This window comes from Camellia sinensis, chromosome 4 (assembly GCF_055761805.1).
Source record: "Camellia sinensis isolate YWXY chromosome 4, ASM5576180v1, whole genome shotgun sequence".
Taxonomy (NCBI): Eukaryota; Viridiplantae; Streptophyta; class Magnoliopsida; order Ericales; family Theaceae; genus Camellia; species Camellia sinensis.
Genome location: NC_138964.1, coordinates 44,913,291 through 44,937,188, shown reverse-complemented (window position 1 = coordinate 44,937,188; position 23,898 = coordinate 44,913,291). Strand labels below are relative to the sequence as shown.

At 35.8% G+C, this 23,898-nt stretch overlaps 1 protein-coding gene across 1 annotated transcript; it reads left to right on the top strand.

Moving 5' to 3' along the window:
* The first annotated feature begins 11,945 nt into the window (after positions 1 to 11,945).
* Positions 11,946 to 22,518, top strand: LOC114321550 (uncharacterized). Its single transcript, XM_082924721.1, has 2 exons — positions 11,946 to 14,764; positions 22,258 to 22,518. Exon 1 carries the CDS (start codon positions 12,067 to 12,069, stop codon positions 14,734 to 14,736), a length of 2,670 nt encoding a protein of 889 aa, XP_082780847.1. The 5' UTR covers positions 11,946 to 12,066; the 3' UTR covers positions 14,737 to 14,764; positions 22,258 to 22,518.
* Positions 22,519 to 23,898: the final 1,380 nt, after the last annotated feature.

Sequence of the window (23,898 nt, the reverse complement as noted above, 5' to 3'; positions counted from 1 at the left end):
GTTCTAAATCCCAACCTTACACCTGTAGACATCCCCGAATGCCCCGGGAGGATGAGTCCCGTTCTGTTCATCTGTGGGTCACTGTAGTTTGGACTCTCAAATTGTCACGGTTCTAAATCTGAACCAAAGAATCCAAATCCGGCAAATCGTTTTGAGAAAACAGATTTTTAGAAAGAAGTGCCAAACATGGACTGCTTTGCCAGATACAGAGTCGCCACCTAAATATTTTTTATGGGGAAAATTTAGGAAACCCTGACTCGTTTGCCTAAGGCCACGTGTCCGTCATCACCAAAGTTGCCTCGGCTCGAGAACTTGGGTACGATTGGGGAAGGTCAGCTATGAGCACCCCCGCTCGCCCGATCCAAAGATCGGCCTCTACTAACCATGATATCCAGTTTTGAAAACATTATGCGTTCTTATTCCAGTTATTAGCCTAGATTTACTATGCGATGTGCGCAGCAAAACAAGTATAGACTGGGTCGCCTGAATTAGAACAAAACATTTCATGTTTGTTTTGAAAACTGTTTGCTACCCGCAAGTAGGCTTAAAATGCAGATTTTGCCACCTTTAGGTGGGCTTAGAAAACATGATTTTGCCACTGTCTAGTGGGCTTAAAACTCACAGTTGATGTATTATTCCAATTTAGATCAGCCAACCTTCACCCACAGGCATTCAGGCAGATATATCACATAAGCACATAGCCTCATGGTAAGCATGCTATCATGTTAACATTCACACTCATGCGAGATGCTAAAACATAAATACTTACATCGTACTCTGTGCCAAAGCAATGAACTCGTTAGTAATCATGCATGATCCTAGTTCAATGTTAACAAATGGCTAATGCATCACATACTGAATGTCATTAGAACAGGCTCGGCTAATCTAAGGATGACATGCGAAATGCGACAACTCGATGCACGTATTCAAGTTTGGAATTAAAATACTATGCGGTTAGCATGATGCGCTAAGCCCGGTGCATGCAAGACTGATGAATGATGCACGCATGCATAGCATAAGGTATGCTAAATTAAATATGCCCTAATACTAACCATCAAAGCAGGTAAGTAAAAGGGAGAAAGAAGTGGGAATTGGAAGACATGCACACACGCACCCACACTTATTACAAATTCGCCCTCACTCGGAGGGACCAAAAGAATAATACAATTTAATTAACCTACAAGCTAATTAAATAATTTACGGACCACCTAATAAATTAACAAATCAATTAAATTAAGGAAAGCATTAAAAGGCCTCGGGAAGAGGGATACACACGTGCTCGGATTGGCTTCGCCTGGAAATCCAATGCCATGCACAAGCTGCCTCTGTTTTCCCTACTCTGCTCCTCTGAAAATTGCAAAAGTCCCAGGGAGCACTTTATGAACACTAGAGAATGCTACCGGCCATGAGGAATCATCACCGGCCATGACAGGGTGGTCATCGACCATTGGTGTAGCTCTCGGCCACAAACTTTTGGTCGATCGGCACTATATTCAGTCGACCGGCCAAAGCTTCCTGCAGAAACCTGTTTTGATAGCAGCAGAGGGCAAAACATGGCATGACAATGCATTTCAAGCAATGTTTGCACCAACCACACTCCTTATCATATTCATGACTCAAATGAGCATGGTACTCGATTCTCGAACCACCAATCGCGCATTTCAATGTGTGATGGCCCAAGGAACCAAGTTGTACATTTTGATTTCAAATGACATGCAAACCAAATAAACACATAAAGCCTAACCTCTATCATACTCAATTCAAGAGGCAAGGCATGCATGTCACATGTAACCTAAGCATGCAATCTAAACATGCAACGTGAACATGCAAATAAACATGCAAAAATTCAACTAAGAAGCATGCAAAGTGTAATGTCAACATGCCCACATGCAAGGCATATAACATGTTAGACAACTTAGCAAGAAATGCATGCCAAGTGCAACACCATTTAAGCACGCAACAACATGCCATGAACCAAGTATCTAAACATACAATCATGCATGCAAACATGGTTCCACACTTAAGCATAAAGGAGGGACTCTTAAGCATACTAAACATGGACAAATGACATGCATTGTAAGCTCTGCAAACACACAAAGGATGATGCCAAATCAACCTATCAATGCAAGCAAGGCATGCAACCGAGCCCAAGGACTTAAACCATGATCATGTGACACATGAAGCGAATGATCAAAGTGAATCAAAACAGTCCTAAGGCATGCACAAGTAAGCCCCAAAAACTACTTAGATGGCATCTAAATGATCTAATCCTAGAGGCGTACACAATAACACAAACATGGAGCATAGGCCAACACCCTTTTAAAGCATTAAAGGGGCATCAAATGCAAGCATACAAACACACCACAAGGACTGAAATGGCATGTTAAGTGGTTCCAAACCACTGAAATGATGCAAGTAATGCATGCTCAACACTCACACACCCAAGGCTAACAAACCAAAATACAAGGTGGCTATACAAAGCATGTCAAGCATGGCCAAAGCAACTAAAAACAGAGCTAAAGCACACTAAAACATACACAAAAGCTTCACAAAGCTTGGCCAAAATCATGCTAGAACAAAGGTCAAAACCTAAAGCATGTTAAGGCAAATTTATGGCATTACAAGACAAGTATGCTAAGCATGCATGGTGTGTCTAAACCAACTTAAAATAGAGGTAAAACATGGCAAAATACTACCAAATACCTACTGAAACATGGCCAACATGAACTCAAAAAATGGTGCTCACACATGAGGCTTAAAATGGCAAGTTTGAAGACAACAAGAAGAGGGGATGGCCCTCTCCTTCTTAGGGCCTTAAGACACCATCCTCACCACTGAAATCCCTCAAGATTTCAGTAGTGAGGAGGCCCAAACAAGGTGGTCCCGGAGCTCACCAAAATAGCACAAAACGGGGGGCAAACAAGGCCTAAGAGGGGTCAAACAACCCCAAAGCTCAAAGCAATCTTAAACAACTATTTTAAGCAAGTAAAAACAAGACTTTTATATGTTATACACTAAGCTCAAAAATATATGCAAGGTAGGAAAAAAGACTATGCAAAAATGGGGTAAAAAGGGTGAAATTCTTACCCTTGAAGACTTCTTTAAGGATGGAGCTCCAGCTGCTTTCCTTAGTTTAAAACCAGCTCAAGAACTCTGAAAATTACTCCTTAGCACCTCAGTAGCCAAAGGAAAGTGTAACTTTAGGTGTTTGTGTGCAAAACTAAGCACAAAACACCTTAAGGCAAAAAGAGAGGGAGATAGAGATAGATAGATACATTAATGACCTAACCCTAATTCAGAGTTCCTCTGGACCTTTTTTGTAACCCTAGAGGAGGGGGGAGAAGCCTCCTCTTTATAGAGCTTTACTCTTGCAAAGCTTACAAAACAAGCTAAGCAAGAGTGAAATCCCTCCATACACGTGTATGGAGGGGGTGCAAAGTGTATGCCAGCTAGCACAGCTGGCGTGAAAATATCTGCAAAAGCAGATGCACAGTGGTCGGCCAGCTAAAAATGCCAAAATGGCCAAATACATGGCCGACCGACCACAAAGAGTGTCGACCGGCCAAATATATGGCCGATGGCAACAAAACACTGGTCGGTGGCATCAATCTGTGGCCGGTGAGGTGTGGGGATGGCCCACAAGTCACTCCCTGTCCCTCAAAGGCAAAACACAAGTGTTTGGTGCAAAACCAAACACAAAACAGTCGAGTCGAGAGATCCTGAGGTAAGGCGCATAGCCGAGACCTCCGGGAACTCAAGACGAACACAAACATGGATGATCACCGAGTGTTCAAACGGTGACGTCCAAGTCTTAAGGACGGTCAAAAATGGGGTGTCAACAACATCCCATTTTTGAAACAAACTATTGTAGACCTTAAAACCCTCTTTTTAAATTTTTTTTTTTTAAAAATGTTTTTACGATGTTCTGAGACTCGCATTTCGTTTAAAATATTACACTTTTCGGTAAATTGAGTAATGACAAAGTAGAAATAAATGAAAGGGAGGTGAACTCTTTGAAAAATCTTTTTAAACATCTTATTGATAGGTTTGGAGTTAAAGAAAATAGGAGGGGAGGGAAGCAAACTAGTTGGGGAAATTGTTGAGCATGAAACCGTTAAGAGAGAATTGAGCAATCTTCACTAAAATAGGCATATCTCTTTGTACACTTAGACTTTAGTTGTGAGACCACCACCATTGGAAATTGGACTTTTGGGGCTTCAATTTTGACTCAAGAATCTCCTAAAGCCGAGTTCGGATGAGAGATATGGCCGTTTGAAGTTAGGCATCAATTTGATTAAGATAGAAATAAGCAACCTTCACTAAAATAAGCATATCTCTTTGCACACTTAGAATTTAAATGTGAGGCCACTTCCATTGGAAAGCATACCTCTGGGGCTTCAATTTAGACTTAAGAATGATCTAAAATCGAGTTCGGATAAAGGAGATATGCCCGTTTAAAATCGGTTCTGGAAGCCGATTTTTGTGGCCGGAAGCCCACTATTTGTGGACGGCCGCCCACTATTAGTGGCCGGCCAACCACTATTTCTGGCTTGCCGGCCACTTGCGTAAAACCTAAATATTTGTTTCCAACTATCCCCTAAAAGCTCCAACTGTTCCTATGCAGATATTTCCGACCTGAGAAACTGTTTTTCTATATATACTTGACCTTCTCTCATGTTTTTAGGTGACAAAAAAAATTCCAAAAAGCCAAATTCTTGAAATTCTCTCTCTATCTCTATCTTGCAACACACACAGCTTACCCAAACACTTCCTAAACCAATATTAGAGCTCTCCTTGCTGAGATTATTGAGTCCAAATTTCAACCCTTGAGAGTGTAAGCTTTGTAGTTTGTGAACAAAAGAGTTACCTTGCTTCAAGAGGTATAATTTTGGGAATCTCTACACTACTTATTTCCTATATTTTCTTACTGTTTTTGGCTGTTTTTACTTTGTATTTTTGGGCTGAAACTTGTGGTTTAAGGCCATTAGTAGTGGAGGGGTGGATCACCCTTCTTTGCACCTCACTTCTCAAGCCTTTGCCCTTCTGTTTCCCACCTTTTTGTCAAATTTTTTTGAGATTTTTAATATTGAATTTCAGAGGTTTTTCATAGGCTAAAATCATGTTTTAAAGTCCCAAAAATGGAGAGGCTAGCCTCCCCTCCTTGTGTTTGCTTACTAGTTTAACTTGCTCCATGTTGTAGTTTATTATTTTAGCTATTTTTACCTTAATTCTAGCACGTTTTAGGACTATTTTAGGACTATTTTTAAGTGTTCATTACATTTGAGCTTTGTATAGCATGCTTGTAATGTAATGGTCCTCATAGGTTTGGTGGTTTAAGCCTTAGCCACGAACCTATTTGAGTTGATAATGTTTATTTCTTGTTTTCCATGCTTATTTTCATCTCTAATCACTTCTGCAACCTCCCTCCTTGCTTGGCTTTTTCTTTACTTTGAAAGTTGTTTCAAACTACTTGCTTGTTTAAGCTTGAAATAGAGGTGTTATGCTCAATGGTTTAATCCCTTTGGGGGTTCATTACCAACGACATGACACTTCTCTCATGCCTAAAACAATATTTGGTTTGGTACTCCTTTCCATTAAAGGACTTAAAGCTCACTTTTTGGCTTAATTGATTAAGGAATGAATGGTAATTAAAATGAAATAATAAAATTGGGACTAAAAGTGATGCAAGATAATAAAATCAACTTGGGTTCAATCGGACGTTAATTGAACCCATTGAGTCTGGATTCATTTCATACTTGCTAGTGATGTAAACAGTTCAAGAGTCAATGTCGACCACTTCCCTTGATCAATCCATGATAGGGAGGGGGTTTTGAGAGTCTTTAAATTATGCATTTATTGAATTGTGTCCCTTGATTTATAAGTCATCACGCAATGAAATTGCATCGATTGATGGCTTGCGAATTAAGCTCACCACTCCTTTAAACTGTTTGATGATAAAGAGAGGCAAGGTGGACAAACATACCTTGAGAATACCCTGTTTGTGCTTTGTATGCTTTCTGTTACAGCAGGAGGAACCAGGCTTTAGTGGTTGGCAGGCCACTTTTTCTGACCGGTAGGCCACTTCTTTTGAACGGCAGGCTACCTTTTGTGGCCGGCCGACCACTTTTGTCAAATTGAGCAACAACTTTTTGGAGCAGAACAGAGCAGAGGCTGAGGTGAAAAGATGTTCCAACTGTGCAACAAGCAGCAGAACAGTGGGCTTTTCGGGTGGAAATCCGCGCATGCATGAGCATTCCTCACTTCCCGAGGCTAATTAGTTAGCTTAGTTACTTCTTTCATGTTGTAATTAATTAGTTGCAATTAATTAGTTAATTCTAATTTATAATTAATTAGTTAGTTCCATAGTTAATTAGTTAATTGGTTTTGTAATAACTAGCTAGCATAGTTAGTTTATTTGGTTTATAATAATTAGTTAATTTGTTTTGTAATATCTAGTTAATTAGCTTAGCTAGTTAATTTATTTGGACCCTCCTGCGAGAGGGTACAGTTGTAATAATGTGTATGTCTTCCAATCCCACGTTTTTCTCCCTTTTATTTACTTGCTTATGATGGTTTGTTTTAAGGCATCATGTTTCGCTTAGCATCTCTCATGCTTTGCATCCACTTGTCTTGAATGCATTAAGCTTGGTGCATCATTCTAACTTACATTGTAGTTAAACATTCTTTGAATACGTGCTTAGACTGCATGCTATCAAATTGAATCATATGCCATATTAGTAGCCGAGCCTAGTAATTACATATTGTATGCGTTGCATTAGTCATATTACATAGTTAGGATCATGCATTATTCTAACTCTGTCATCTTTTTTTTTTTTTTGTTTGGCTTAGAATACTAGGTGAGCTTTTATTTGTTTTAGCATATTGCATGTGTTAGTATTGCCATGTCAAGGCATGTTCACCATGAGGCTAAATGCTTAAGTGATAAACTGTTTAAACGTCTGTAGATAAAGGCTAGTTGCTTGAATTGAAATCGTTTGATTAATGTACATTTGAGCCTACTTTTTTAAGTGGCACATTCACAAACTCTTTTCAAAAACAAAACATGAAATCAAGTGTTCCAATTCTTACAAATTAGTCTATATTTGCGTGCGCATCACATAGTAATGCTAGCCTAATAATCTTTACAAGAGCATATAATGTAAATAAGATTCACATCATGATTAGCAGAGGCCGATCTTTGATCGGGCGAGCGAGGGTGCTCAATTCATAACCTTCCCCTCTCGTACCTAAGTTCTCAAGCCAAGACAATCTTGGTGATGACGGACACGTGGCCTTTAGCACGAGTCATGGGTTTCCTAAATTTTTCAAAAATATTTAGGTGGCGACTCTATATCTGGCAAAACAGTCCATTTTTGACAATTTGATTCAAAATCGATTTTTCAAAAGATTTGTCAGATTTGTACTCTTTAGTGTTTATCTATTTCACATTGCACTTGTGAGATCAGATTCAAAACTGCGGGAGTCCGAACTGTAGGGCTAGTCGTCTTCAAAAGGAGCACGAAAGGTCGAGTTACATAACACCACAATGAGTTATAACTACGATATAACCAACACCACAACAGATCAAAATAAAAAATACAAAAGTTATAACTAAGCATGAGTTACATACCCAAATTTGAGTGTATATTATAGAATTTTCCAGGCCCTGGTGTATGTCTTTTTAAGGATGAGATTGTCATAAAAAAGCCTCAAATTTTTTCCTTTTTTTTTTTTTTTGGTCTTTAATAACTTTTTTTAAACTAACAATCTTTATAGTTTCGGACTTGTGTTATTTTGGTCCCTGACTTTTCAATTGTGATACATTTGACTCTGAATTTTAATTCTCGTTCCAAATAAGTACAGTTGAAGACATTGTTACTCCATTTGAAAGATAAAGTCATCATACAACCTATTTTGTATTAGTTAACTTATATGTTATTTGAAATATAATGGCATTTTTTTAATGAATAATGTTAGAATTTTTTTAGTTATAAAGTTCTGTTTAGTTTGGTTTTCAAAATCTATTTTCAGAAAGAATTTCTAAGAAACTGAAAATTAAATTGTTGAAAAAAATTAAAAACACATCATTTTTATATAATTTTATCTTTTGGGAGAGTAGAAATAATTTTTTAAAATAAACTTTTTTGGATATTTAATTTCATTAAATTAGTTTTATTTTTTTAAAAAATCAAATATAACGATAACTTTGATGCTATTATTAAACCAATCCATTAAATAAAAAAATTAAAAATTAAAAACATTTCATATATTAAATATATTGATTATATATTAAAAATCTAATATCCATCCATTATATGATAACCATCAAAAAATATCAACGAAAACAACCATGCATTACATGATCATCATCCAAACACATACTAAAAATTAATTTGGGAAAAAATGTAAAAGATTTATTATTTTTATATAATTTTATCTTTGGTGAGTAGAAATAATTTTAAAAAATTTAAAAATAATTTTTGACATTTATTTTTGTCAAACTAATTTTTATTTTATCAAATTGACGACTTTACCTTGAAATTGTGTAAAAATGTCTTCAATTATCCTTGTTTGGAACGAGATTCAAAATTTAAGATCAAATGTATCACAATTAAAAGGTTAAGGACCAAAGTCACACAAGTTCTAAATTACAAAGACTGTTAGTGTAATTCGTCCTAATTGTTTTTTCAAAATTATGTCAAATTTTTTTAATTTTTCCGGCCGTCTTGCATAGACAAATCTAAAAAATATATTTTTTAAAAAAATTTCAAAATAATGAGAAAGCCAAAAAGACTTCACTTTTTTTTTTTTTTAGCTTACTTTTGTCTTTTCTAGACTTTTTTTAAATTTGGTGGGTCGTCTCATCAAGTTAAATTTAGAAACTTAAAATTTTTTAATTTTTTTTAAAAATATTCAATAAAAATGAAAAGAAAAATCAAAAACATAACCACCAAATAAACAAACCTCAAACATCCACTATTGCATTTAAGCAATTGATTATTGATTTATGAAGTCAAAGTGGTCCTTGACGCGTGAAACACGCTCGAGGGTTAATTTCTATAGACATGAGTGAGGACTAGCTTAGTTTTGTAGGCTTCACATTGCAAATATGAGAGAAGTTATTTGGTGATATTGGATGGCGATGTGGTGTTTTTTAAATTTTGTATAGAGAATAAGGTGGAATTCATGATTTTATGTTGAGTAATTGAGAAATAGCAAGGAATATGATATATGATGATTAGTGGGGAGTATAGACAGGCGGCATCCATGAAGTACCAAATAATTTTTCCAAATATGGGATCTAACCAACTATGTTGTCTCATAATCAATTCTTAAATTTTCCTTTAGGAGAGGAGAAAAAAAAAAGTTCATAAATTGATGTAGCTTCCATTATCATATCAATTTTAAAAAAATTTGACTAAATAAAGCATACAAGATGAACAACTTATATCACTAAAATTAGATTTGTAATAGACTCCAAAGGTCCGAACAATATCTTTTAATCCAAAAATTGGACTGGAGAGGATTTTTCCTTGCTCCAACTTTTTTTAAAATTCATTTTATTTATGGTCTCTCACTTACTAACTACTTGCCCTATAAGTGAATTTAAAAAGAGAAATGTTATATATTACAGATTATCTATTATCATTTTGTATTGTCAATTACTTATTAATAGTTACTTTATTTGAAAATAATTATTAAAAAATTAATATAAACAAATGACGCCTTTTAGAAAGAGAAATGTTATATATTGCAGATTATCTATTATCATTTTGTGTTGCCAAATACTTATTAATAGTTACTTCATTTGAAGATAATTATTAAGAAATTAATATAAACCAATGATACCTTGTCATGTATCTTGGCTGGTGATATAAAATGTTGAAAAAAAAAAACAAGTGATATATAGTGATCCTTATTTAAAAAAGTTGCTAGTATGCACCCACCTTTTTGTCATAAGAAAATTTTCTACAATAAAAGTCACATAATTTGTAGTGAGTGTCTTATGTGATTTTGTCTAAAAATTATGAATAAATAAATTTATGATATACATTCGAAAGTCAAAATTACGTATTATTATGATTATGTCATGAATGGTGTAACGTAAATGTCACAAATTATTTATGATAAAAAATATTACGAATCAATTCAGTGCTAAAAATTACAATATGTTGCGGTGGTTATTACAAAACATCATAATTATACTGTGCTGTGATGTGATGTATTGTCTTTTTAAGTATGTACCGGGTAGATGTGTCAAACTTTATTTCATATATCAATTTACGCTGTTGATTATGATCAACATTTATGATGTCAACACGCATTATGGGTCCAGCTCTGTAGACATCAAGGAAGACTGACTAGTCAAAGTCGAAAACGGATCCTCCGTCGCCCTTTCCTGCGGCACATTCCTGTCGCCCTCCAAAACGACGTCGTTTTGGAGGATTTTTTTTTTTTTTTTCTTTTCTTTTCTTTTCTTCTTCTTCTCCTCACTGAGCCTACCTCTGTCCTGGATACCATCCGAAGCCCAAGTTCTCCTACTTCAACCTCAACCCTGTCTTCTTCTTTGGGCGGCGGCTATGTACATATATAAAAAAAAAACTTGAGGATCATAGATTCAGAATCAATCAGCAAACCATTAACACAAGTAAATTTTTTTTTTCTTTTTTCTGCGTTTTTCTGCAGATTTTTCATCAACACATTTTTTCTTTTTTCTCTTCATTATCTTCTGCAGATCCACAGATTTTTCATGATGAAAACAAATCTTCTGCAGATCCACAGATTTTTCACCAAAAATTTGAAAAAAAACAAATTTAGATCAACAAATTTTTTTTTTCTTTTTTCTGCGATTTTTTGTAGATTTTTCATCAACAAATTTTTTCTTTTTTCTCTTCATCATCTTCTGCAGATCCACAGATTTTTCATGATGAAAACAAATCTTCTGCAGATCCACAGATTTTTCACCAAAAATTTGAAAAAAAACAAATTTAGATCAACAAATTTACCATTTTTTTCCAGATCTGGAAACCTGATTTTTACAGATCTGGAAACCTGATTCAAACATATCTACAAATCTAATTCAGAAAGATTACCATAGCTGTGTTGAAAAAAATTACCATAGCTGCAAAATCAAATCTACACAGATTACTTGTATTATTTTTTCAAATCTGGAAAAAGCCAAATAGAAATGTTAAAATATATATATATATATATATTCTGAAAGATTTGGCAGTGGTTTTGGGTTAGACATGGTTTCAAGTGTTGGGAATTTTATGGGCTCTATTAAGAATAAGAAACTTTCTCTCCCCCCAAACACACCAATTTTCACAAATTACAAGCTTCCAAACCCTCAAATTACAACCCACCGCAGCAATGTCAACAACAGCAGCCACCACTTGAATGCTCAAATGTGAAGCCTCAGATTTTCAATCCACCATTGCTAATCAATCACCACCAAGCTCACCATACCCAAAACCATGACTTGAGCACTGAGAACCGACTCTGAGAGAGAGAGAGAGAGAGAGAGAGAGAGAGTTATCAGTGAGAAGAAGAAAAGAAAAGAAAAGAAAAAAAAAATCCTCCAAAACGACGTCGTTTTGGAGGGCGACAGGGATGTGCCGCAGGAAAGGGCGACGGAGGATCCGGATTCAGTCAAAGTCACCTACATTTATGACATTAACACGCATTTTGGGTTCAGCTCTGTAAACCTCAAGGAAGACTAACTAGTCAAAGTCACCTAGATTTGCCCAGGGCAAATTACAAATATAAATTTTGTTTTGAGGGTTGAAAAATTACATTTTATTCTTTGAAATTTATATTTTCATAATAAATTATTTTTTGAGATTTTTATTTTCATACAAATTCTTACTAAGTTTTTCTAATTTATTATAAAAATTTGACTTTCAGAAAACAATTTATAATTTCTTAAACCTCAAAAGAAATCTGTATTTTTTCCGAATGTCGGGGTGCTTGTAATTTGCCCATTTGCCTATAAAGCATTTGGCCTCTCCCCCTGTTAATAGTCAGCAAGCATTACAACCTTTGTTTTTTAATCTAAGAGCAAAGATGGTCTCTAACAATCAACTCTTTCACCTCTTTTTGTTTCTTTGTTTTTTCCAGATTACTTGTTTGCATGCCCAACTGTGCACTCAAGAGCAGCGCTCTGCATTGCTACAATTTAAACGACCCTTTTCCTTCGATAAATATGTTTCCATTGGTTGTGACGATGGCGGATACCATTCTTACCCGAAGATGGAGTCGTGGAAGGAAGCTTCTGATTGTTGCTCATGGGAAGGGGTCGAGTGTGACAACAAGACAAGTCAAGTAATTGGCCTCGACCTCAGTTGCAGCTGGCTCAACGGCACCATCCACCCCAATAGCACCATCTTCAACTGCTTTCCTCACCTCCAAAGGCTCAACCTCGCATTCAATGACTTTGGTATGTCTCGAATCTCATCTGAATTTAGTCGATTCAGCAGATTGACACACCTCAACCTCTCTAGCTCTAGTTTTTCTGGCAAAGTCCCTATAGAAGTCTCCTTCCTGAGCAAATTGATCTCGCTTGATCTCTCTAACAATTATGGTTTGAGGTTGGAAGAACCTGGATTTGAATTACTTGTTCAAAACTTAATCAAGGTAAGAGAACTTAATCTTGCGAATGTAGACATATATTCAGTGGTTTCGAATTCCTTGCTCAATCTCACTTCTTTAACACATCTCAATCTTAGTTCGTGTGGATTGCTTGGAAAATTTCCTGACGGAATAGTCCATTTACCACATCTGAATGAGCTGAGAATATGGGATAATCTTGCTCTCTCGGGTTATTTTCCCGAGTTCATAAACTCGAGCAGTCCTCTCCAGTACTTTGTGCTTTCATTCACTAATTTCTCTGGAAAACTACCTGACTCAATTGGGAATTTGAAGTCCTTGAAAATGTTGCTTGCCTTTGGTTGTGAATTTTATGGATCCATCCCTACATCGCTCGGAAACCTTACGGAAATGACTGATTTAGTCATCGGATATAACAATTTCACTGGCATGCTCCCATCTTCACTTTCAAACCTTGGAAATCTCGTCTACTTGAAACTTAGTGGTAATAATTTTGAAGGTAAAATAGCAGATTTTTTACCTAATGTAAAAAGTCTTCTTTATTTATATGTTGGTTCAAATAGCTTCAGCGGTCCATTTCCATCATTGGGTGCAAACCTAACAAAACTTGTTGAGTTAGGTTTGTCGAATATTCAGCTAAGAGGACCTTTTCCATCACAAATGATTGGACTTCCAAATCTAGTGCAGTTACGTTTAGATGATAACTTAATCAATGGTACAATTCCATCTTGGGTCTTCAACTTACCAGCATTGAAATACTTCAACCTCAGTAATAACAAATTGACTGGCCATGTAAAAGAGTTCAAATCCAGTCATTTAATTGTTGTTGATTTGAGCAATAACAACCTACATGGTAGGTTTCCAAGTTCAACCTTCAAACTCGTGAACCTTTCTAGTCTCATTCTTTCATCAAATAACTTCAGTGGTGAGCTAGACATGCTCTGTCATGCAATTTCCCTTCAAATTCTTGTCCTATCTAGTAATAGCTTTAATGGTTCTATTCCACAATGTTTAGGAAATTTCAGCATATTTTTCTTTGTACTCGATCTGCGAAAGAATAATTTTTCTGGCACCATTCCTGATACATTTGCGAAGGAAAATTTCTTCGAATCTATCAACCTTGATAGCAATGGATTTGAGGGGCCAGTACCAAAATCTTTAGAGAATTGCAAAATGCTACAAGTGCTAGACCTTGGATGTAACAAGTTCTCCGATAAATTTCCATATTGGTTGGAAAATTTAACTTTGCTACAAGTTCTAATTTTGAGATCTAACAAATTCCATGGACCTATACCAAATTCCAAGTTCAAATTTCCCTTTCCCAACTTGCGAGTTATGGATTTATCAACCAATTATTTTACTGGTCCATTGCCAAGAAAATTTTTCAAGAATCTCAATGCTATGATGAATGTTGACGAAGCTAGTTTTAAATTGAAATATTTAGGGATGTTTGGTGGTCCTTCAACATATTACTATAATGATTGTTTGACTATAGTAATCAAAGGATCAACAATAGAAATGGTAAAAGTCCTAACCATTTTCACTGCAATTGATTTATCGAAAAACAATTTCAAATGTCAGATTCCTCAGATTATTAGAAAGTTAAATTCAATCCGAGGACTCAACTTGTCTCACAATAGCCTTACAGGTCATATACCAGCATCTCTTGCTAATTTGACAATGCTCGAATGGTTAGACCTCTCTTCCAACAAACTCACTGGGGAGATCCCTCAACAACTAAAGAATTTGAAATCTCTTGAAGTCTTAAACCTTTCGCAGAATCAACTAGTAGGACCGATACCACAAGGCAACCAATTTAATACATTTTTAAATGGTTCCTACATTGACAACTTGGCATTATGTGGACCTCCATTGTTAAATGCATGTAGTCCAAGGACACCACAACCACCACCCTTGATGTTTCAACAAGAAGACAATACTTCAAGTGGATTCAATTGGGAAGTCATATTACCGGGTTATATATGTGGGCTGGTGTGGGGACTTGTTATGGGATATTTTATGTTCTCTAGAGGAAAACCTCAATGGCTTATGAGGATCATTGAAGGTGAACAAAACAAAAGCGGAAAACGATTTAAAAAACATTCTCATGGGAACAGTGCAAGGTGAACTTAGCCAATGCAAGTGGTGTCCTTTGGTAAGTATTTACAATCAATTTATGCATTCTTTTGCTTGATCACGAAAAACTATAGCTTGGTTATGGTTGCTATCTAGTCTTTTTTCAGTTTCTTAGCACTTTATTTGCATCATACAAAATAAAGCTATTTTATTTCCTTTGATGTTTATACAAAGCACTTGATTGGAAATCATCTTGCGAAAAATTAAAAAAAAATAAAATCATGGAAGTAATAAATGAGTAGTGAAAATAAGTAATAAGTGAGTAGTGAAAATAAAGGTTTGCTATTGGCTCTAATGGCTGCAATTGAAAGAGGTACAATACTTGGGCACTTTTTTAGGAGTCTTTTTTTTATTTTATTTTTTTATTTTTTGAAATTTACTTTATAGTCACTTTTTCTACTTCATTCTTAAATTATTAATTGCATATATTTAGTCTATACTGTTTATGAATTTAGTTCATATGGTTTGATTATTGGAGACAATCTGTCCAAATCATTAATGAGAAAAATCTAATCTAATGGTTAAAAAAATAATTTTACAATTTACACAACTTAAATTGTATAACTATTTTCTTACTAACACAATATTAGACAACTTACCCTCTACAACCAGACACCCATATTTCTCTCTACTTCAAATAATGAATAAAAGAATGAGAGCTTGGCTAGGTAAATTTACTCTGACCTCTCCCAATCACAGTGGGTGTTATACTTGGCTTATTTGCATCAGTATTCATTAGTTATATGGATGAAAAAAATTATATTTACCTTATTTGGTTTAATTTATTTTTCAGAAATTTGAGTTTTTTTTTGTTTTCCTTTTTAGTGATTTTTTTTAATATTTTACAAAAAAAAAATTTATTTCTTATATACACCTAATCTATATACACTTAAAAAGAGTAATATTTGTGAAAACAAAAACTTTAAAAATTCACCAAATAATAAAAAAAAATATCAAAATTCAATACATTTTCATATTTTGTTGTATTTAACGAATTTTTTTTAAATTGTCACATTTTGTTATACCCTAAACTATAGTCACATTTTTTACTTCATTCATAAATTAATAGATGCATCTATTTGGTCCCTATTGCTTCTTATTTCAATTCATATATGAAAAATCTAGAAATCCCCTAGATGTTGATTTGTGATTATGTATCAATTTTAAGCAGTAAACAACAATCCCAAACAAACAATCAAGACAAATCGACACAACGATTTTACGTGGAAAAACCACAATTGGACACCTCCAATTGTGATAAAAAAAAAAACTACGGGTAACAATCACAAAACAATCCATTAAGAAGATATAAAGGAATTACACACGTATACTCTCAATTACCTAGTGAATCCACGCCCGAATTGAACCAACCTCTATATGTCTCTTCCAACCCTGTCTTCACCTCGGAATTGTCTTGACAATGAGCCACTCCGGAATCCACCAAAGCTTCAGGCTCGAATTCTTCAGAATCCACCGAAGAACAACTCTCTCTTTTGTGTAGAACAAACAAATAATCCTTTGATGTATACTCTTTAAACCATCAGTTGAATACTCAATCAAAACATCAAAGAAAACTAGCAAAATATCCCAAGATATAAACCCTAGAACCCAAGAAGAAGATCTGGAGAAACAATCCTAGATTTGGAGCAACTTGCGAATTTATAGAATCTGAAATCGCGAGGTCCGCACGAGCGTGGGAATTAACGCTTGAGCGGGGACACTATATGACATGTTCCAAGCCAGGATGTACGCTCGAGCGGGGATTTCGACGCTCAAGCGTGAAAACACAGATCACAGTATTTTTGTAGACACGCATGCTTCTGAAAATCACCATTCTCCGCTCGAGTGAGGGAATGGACGCTCGAGCGGAGAGGCAACTTTGAATGCATTTTTGCATTTTGCTTCAAGGGCGCTGCCCCGAACCCGCCAAGGGGCGCTGCCCCCTCGACCCCCGCGAGCTAACTGGGCAACTTGATCCCCGTCATAATCAGCGAAGTGGTAATCTTGAAAGTATTAACATCACAAACTTCTTTGCAAGGCACAATTTGGGTTAGATTCGCATTTAAAAACTCATAGCCTCGCTGAAATAAAAAGTGCGAAAACAAATATAACTTAAAGGAGTTTTGTCAAACGGGACTGCCAAGAATAAAACCTAACAATCTCCCTCTTTGGCAATGCCGTGACAAAACACACTTAACAAATAAAATCCTAATCACCCTAACCCATTACAGCCAACAAAAGCCAACTTCTTTCTCAAGGTCATGATCTGCAAAACAGTTATTATTGCCACAATCTCCAAAACAACTATTTGTCTCACAAGAGTATAGGAAAAATCAATAAGCATATGACTAGATTATCTTGAAGCATGAGATGAAAAAACATGAAAACCCAATAAACATATGACTAGATTATCTTGAAGCATGAGATGAAAAACATGAAAACCTAAGACACATGCACCCGACAAAATAACTCCCCCTTACAAAAAACAACCACAAACATTGAAAACAGTGAACATGAGAAAACGACAAAAATAATATGGTAGAGCAAGCAAGGAATTTCAGACTAGTACCTTAAAACACACAAGACTATCTAAGAAGTACAATTACTTGAAAACACAATGTGCACAGCTCTAGAAGATTCCTCATAAAAGAAAGTGATGCATTATGTGAAAAACATAGATCCCATGATAAAAGTGGGTGTGTGACTCTTGGAGTTCGACAAACACTAGATTCAATCCTAGTAGTGATCTGAATGCTAAACCTCCGTCAAGAGAATCTAAGCACAACTACGGAAAGTCAAACCACTAAGAATCAAGGGGTATTTGGTGAGTAAAGGCGGAGGCTCCCCCTCAATCAATGAATCCTTTATTTGTTCCTTTTTTTTCACATCTTTTTCTTTTCTTTCTTTTGCACATCTTTTTTTTTTCTTTCTTTTACACATTTTTTTTTCCTTTCTTTTGCACACTCATTGGTAGCTGACACGCTCAAGAGTATGGAAACCGAACCAGAGAAGCATGGATATAATAAGAATGGCCTGGTTGGTGACTCTGAGGTAGCCTTTTCGTCATGGCTGGACTACAAAGAATAGAGGAGAAAGCTGTGGAGATGCAAAAAGATGGAAGATGGTTAAGAGACTCAACATCACCCAAGATATGCTAGTATAGGTCAATTCCTCTAGAAAAGCAAAAGATACAATGCCAGAAGTCCATAGAAAAAAAATAATCACTAAGGCGGAAGACTCCGATATTTGCTAATCCAAGAGTGTGTACAGAATGAGACATACTAATCAAAAAATACACACTCCAAAATGAGTAATGACCACAGAAAGCACACACATATTAACATGTAATGGATATTCTTATCAATTCCAATATGCACCAAGGACCACTCAAAAATTTTAAGCTTACAAAACCATACTAAGAAAATCTTTTTGGATTTTTTTTTATTATTATTTTTTTTCTTTTTCTAAACAAAGCAAGACAAAAAACGAACATGAACACATTAAATGACTCAAAAAGAAAAAAAAACACACAGAAAACAAAACCGAAAAAACAAATTAACACAAGTCAAGTTTTCTCACCCAAACCGCTTTAGTATGAACAAAGTTGTGAGAATTGCGGTTTTTGAGTGATGTCTTGATGTTGTGGTTCCCTTCCCCTTCAATGGGAACTTGTCTTGACTTGGTTTCCAACTTCCTTTTTTTTGGTCTAGGCAAATACACTCTCCCATGCAACTTATAACAATAAGGGCGAATATGACCATGCATACCACAATGATGACAAATAAAAACAGGGTGTACCTTCTTTTCTTTTACCTTACCAACTCTAGGAAGTTTGAGAAGTCCATCCTTATGATGAATTTTTTGTTCTCCCTTTCCTTGAGTTCTTGTATCATGAGATGTGGAAGCACTCTGTTTTTGCTCTTTCTTACCACCAAAGCCAATGCCACTCTTGTCAAAACAAATTTGTTGAGACCCAATGATATTGTCCAAAGTCTTTGATCCTCTATTCCAAAGACCAACGGTAGCCATAGCACACTTGAGTTCTTCCTCTTTCTTGATCATTAGTTCTTCCAAAGCAACTTGAGACATCTCGAGAGTTTTAATTTTTTCTTCATATGTTGCATAGATTTGTTGCAACTCATTCCTCTCTGTCTCACAAGTCAAGAGTTTTGCACAAAGAGCTTGTCGATCATTAGAAATCTTAAGGGCATCATTCCTAGCCTCGGAAATCTCCTCCTTAAGTTTGACATTCTCACTTTCGCATGCTTTGAGTTTCATAGTGAGGTTGTCATTTAATTTAGATAACTTAAGAGATTCCTTATACAACTTTTCATAAGCTTGCTCAAGCTCTTCATCATCACTTCCCGAGGATTCATCATCAGTGCCATTCTCAACCGGACTCTTCGGATACTCTGTTCGTCCTTCAGTTTCAGAAGCCGCCATGAAAGCAAGGAATTGTTTATGTCCCTCTTCGCCTTGATCATCGTTGTCACTTTCATCTTCATCAGATTCTGATTCATCATCCTAAATGATGGCGAGGACTTTCTTCTTCTTCAAACGAGTGAGGCATTCTGAAGCAAAGTGGCCAAATCCTTGGCATAGCATTGGACTCTTTCAGAGTTCCCTTGTATCTTTCCTTTCTCCTTCTTGGCTATATAATTAATTTTGAGTTTATCTTTGCCTTTAGATTTATGAGTATGAGTAGATTTCAAAAGATTAGGATTCTTTTTCAGAAAAGATTTTTTAAATTGTTTAACAAAAGCAGCCGTAATCTTGGAATCTATCTCACAATCCTCATCAGAATCATTTCCAACTCTATGAGCACTACTAAAAGCAATAGCATCTTTTTGTTCTTTTTGAAATTCCTATGTGCTTCATAAGTTTGGAGATTTCCAACCAAGTGATCAACTTAAGGTTGTCAACATCTTGAGCCTCCTCAATAGTCGTAACTTTTGGTTGGAACCGATCGGGCAAGGATCTCAAAAATTTTTCCACAACTTTGGATTCTGGTATTTTTTCACCTAAATTGAAGTTGGAATTTACAATGTCACTCAACTTTGCGTAAAATTCATCAAAGATCTCACTATCTTTCATTGAAAGGTTTTCAAAACTAGATGTGAGCTTTTGAAGTTTTGAGCGTTTCACAGAAGGAGTGCCCTCATGAATAGTTTGTAAGACATCCCAAGCCTCTTTTGTGACTTCACAATTGCAAATACAACTAAACTCTTCAGGTGTGATAGCGCAAAAGAGAGAATTGATAGCTTTACTATTCCAGCTACTATTTTGATAATCAATTGTGTCCCACTTATCAATTGGTTTGGAGAAAGTTACTCCATCAATGGTAATTGTTGGTTCGGTCCACCCATTCATGACAGATTGCCAAACTTTTTCATCTATAGATTTCAAAAACGATCTCATCCGAGCTTTTCAAAAAGAATAATTGGATCCGTCAAGTAGGGGTGGTCGAACCATAGAATTTCCCTCACGAATTGAATCCATTATCACAAATCAAACAAGATCTCGCGCAAAAGTTTTTTTAAAAAACAAAAGAGCGACCTGCTCTGATACCAATTAAAAAATCTAGAAATCCCCTAGATGTTGATTTGTGATTATGTATCAATTTTAAGCAGTAAACAACAATCCCAAACAAACAATCAAGACAAATCGACACAACGATTTTACGTGAAAAAACCACAATTAGACACCTCCAATTGTGATAAAAAAACCACGAGCAACAGCCACAAAACAATCCACTAAGAAGATATAAAGGAATTATACAGGTATACTCTCAATTACCTAACGAATCCACGCCCGAATTGAACCAACCTCTATATGTCTCTTCCAACCCCGTCTTCACCTCGAAATTGTCTTGACAATGAGCCACTTCGGAATCCACCAAAGCTTCAGGCTCGAATTCTTCCGAATACACCGAAGAACAACTCTCCCTTTTGTGTAGAACAAACAAATAATCCTTTGATGTATACTCTTTAAACCATCAGTTGAATACTCAATCAAAATATCAAAGAAAACTAGCAAAATATCCCCAGATATAAACCCTAGAACCCAAGAAGAAGATCTGGAGAAGTAATTCTAGATTTGGAGCAACTTGTGAATTTATAGAATCTGAAATCGCAAGGTCCGCACAAGCGTGGGAATTGATGCTCGAGCGGGGACACTATATGACGTGTTCCAAACCAGGATGTACGCTCGAGCGGGGATTTCGACGCTCGAGCGTGAAAACACGAATCACAGTATTTTTGTAGACACGCATACTTCTGGAAATCACCATTCTCCGCTCGAGCGAGGGAATGGACGCTCGAGCGGGGAGGCAACTTTGAATGCATTTTTGCATTTTGCTTCGGGGGTGCTGCCCCTCGACCTCGCCGTGGTGCAGCCCCGGACCCGCCAAGGGGCGCTTCCCCCTCGACCCCCGCGAGCTGACCGGGCAGCTCGATCCTCGTCATAATCAGCGAAGTGGCAATCTTGAAAGCATTAACATCACAAACTTCTTTGCAAGGCACAATTCGGGTTGGATTCGCATCTAAAAACTCATAGCCTCACTGAAATAAAAAGTGCGAAAACAAATACAACTTAAAAGAGTTTTGTCAAACGGGGTTGCCAAGAATAAAACCTAACAATATAGTCTAATTGAAGACAATCTCTACAAATCAGTAATAGTGAAAATTTAATCTAATGTGTAAAAATAGTAATTTAAGAATTTAGAAAATTTAAATCGTACAACTAAACCCCTATTTTCTTGTTCACACTATATTAAACAATATTAGATAGCTCACACTCTACAACCAAACACCTATATTCCCTTCTACCCCTCTTCTCAAATAATGCATAAAACAAATAGGTGTTTGGTTGTACAGTAAATTATATAGACCTCTCTTAAAATTTGAAGAAAACAAGCCCTCTTTCATGTTTTTACTTTTTATTATTAATATGGGAAGGAGTTCTACCTAATTTACTGTTGAAATACAAGTCTGATAATTGGTTCGTCAGATACATTATAAATATCATTTCGAAGATCTGAATCGTATAATTTGTATGATTTTTTTGTCTAGATCGTGCACGATAAAATTTAGATTGATGCCATATTTTTATCCATATAATTTTTTTTCATATTGGTCTTTAAAAAATGAATGGATAATTTCAAAATTATACCTATTATTCATTTTCTTTAAACAAATGTAATGAAAACATATAAATATGATTATCGAATAAATCCAATTTTTTTAAATTATATATCAAAAACAAACACCTCTCTAGTAAAACAACCCTCTAGTAAAACAGTGGATGGAAGAAAATCCTTCCCCATTAAAATTGAGAAACACCAGAAGTGTTTTCATTGTTTTCATTTTTTTTTTCCCATCGTTTTCATACATTAATTGAAGCTATCTAATAAGCATATATGGTTTTCAAAATATATTTGGGTGGCATGCATATCAAATCCAGCATGTTCACGGAATTCAGTAACTGTAGCTATCTTTGATTTGTGCGTTGTAGTTGCGATGCATTTCAATTTGATCTTGGCGGCACAACTTTCGGAGTCATGGCGAATTGTGGTCAAGCTGATGTATTACGTAATGCTGGGAAGTTGAAGATACAGTATCAAAGGTTAGAATGTATATGTATATATATATATATATTAGTGGGTGGGTGTCTATCGATGAGTGTACTATTAAATTTGTAAAATATAAATTTTAATTTCAATTTAAAAATAAATATGTTATGTGCTGCTCAAGTAATAAAGGTGTTTCTCATATTAAAGATTTTGGTTCGAGCCTTTTGCTTGGTCTGTGTTTACTGGCGTTTGATATAATGGAAAACAAAAGTCAACGAAAAATAGTTTTCATGATCAACAAAAAACAAGCTTATTTGGGCATGAAATGTTTCTCTTTTAAAAGATAGCAAATATTTTTCAGAATAAAGTCTTATTAATGTCACCACACTACCATCGCCAGTCTCACCTCCACCACCACACTGCCATCACCACGGTCACCTGTAGACATCCCATTTTTGACCGCCCTTAAGACTTGAGCGCCTCAGGTTGATCACTCGATAATGACAGTTATGTTGTGCAAATGTTTGATTTCTTCAATAAGAAGAGCTTCTAAATCCCAACCTTATACTCTATTTTGGACCGAAACTCTTTTTAGACCTTAAAACCCTCTCTTTCAAAATATTTTTCCAAATGTTTCTACGATGTTCCGAGGCTCGCATTTCGTAAAATATTGCACTTTTTAGTAAACCTAGTAAGAACAAAGTAGAAATAAATGGAAGGAGGGTGAACTCTTTGAAAAATATTTTTAAACCTCTTATTTATAGGTTTGGAGTTGAAGAAAATTAGAGATGATGGAAGAAAACTAGTTGGCGAAGAGGTTGAGCATGAAACCGTTAAGAGAGAGAGTTGAGCAACCTATACTAAATCTGGACTATCTCTTTGAATACTTAGACTTTAGTTGTGAAGCCACTACCATTGAAAATTGGACTTTTGGGGATTCAATTTAGATGCAAGAATCTCCTAAAACCGAATCCGAATGAGGAAGATATGGCAGTTTGAAGTTGGACATCAATCCGTTTAAGATAGAAATGAGTAACCTTCATTAAAATAGGCATATCTCTTTACACACTTAGAATTTAGATTTGAGACTGCCACCATTGGAAAGTAGACTTCCGGAGGGTTCAATCTAGACTCAAGAATGACCTAAAATCGAGTCCGGATAAAGGAGATATGCCCGTTTGAAGTCGGGCCTGAAAACAGATTTTTGGTGGCCGGCAATTCACACTTCTGGCTTGCCGTCTATTGGTGAAAAACCTAGATATTTTTGGCCAGCTATCCCCCAAAAGCTCCAGCTGTTCCAGGCTTGATATTTTCAACCTGAAGGGCTGTTTTTCTATATATAGAGGGCCTTCCTTCACGATTTAAGGTTACAAAAAAATCCTTAAGGGCCAAAACTTGAAATTCTCTCTCTATCTCTATCTTGCAACCTATACACCCTCTCTCTACACTTCCTAAACCAATATTGGAGCTCTCTTTGTTGAGATTATTGAGTCTAAATTTCAACCCTTGAGAGTGAGAACTTGTTAGTTTGTGAATGAAAGTGTTATTCCTCTCCAAGAGGTATAATTTTGAGCACCTTTGCA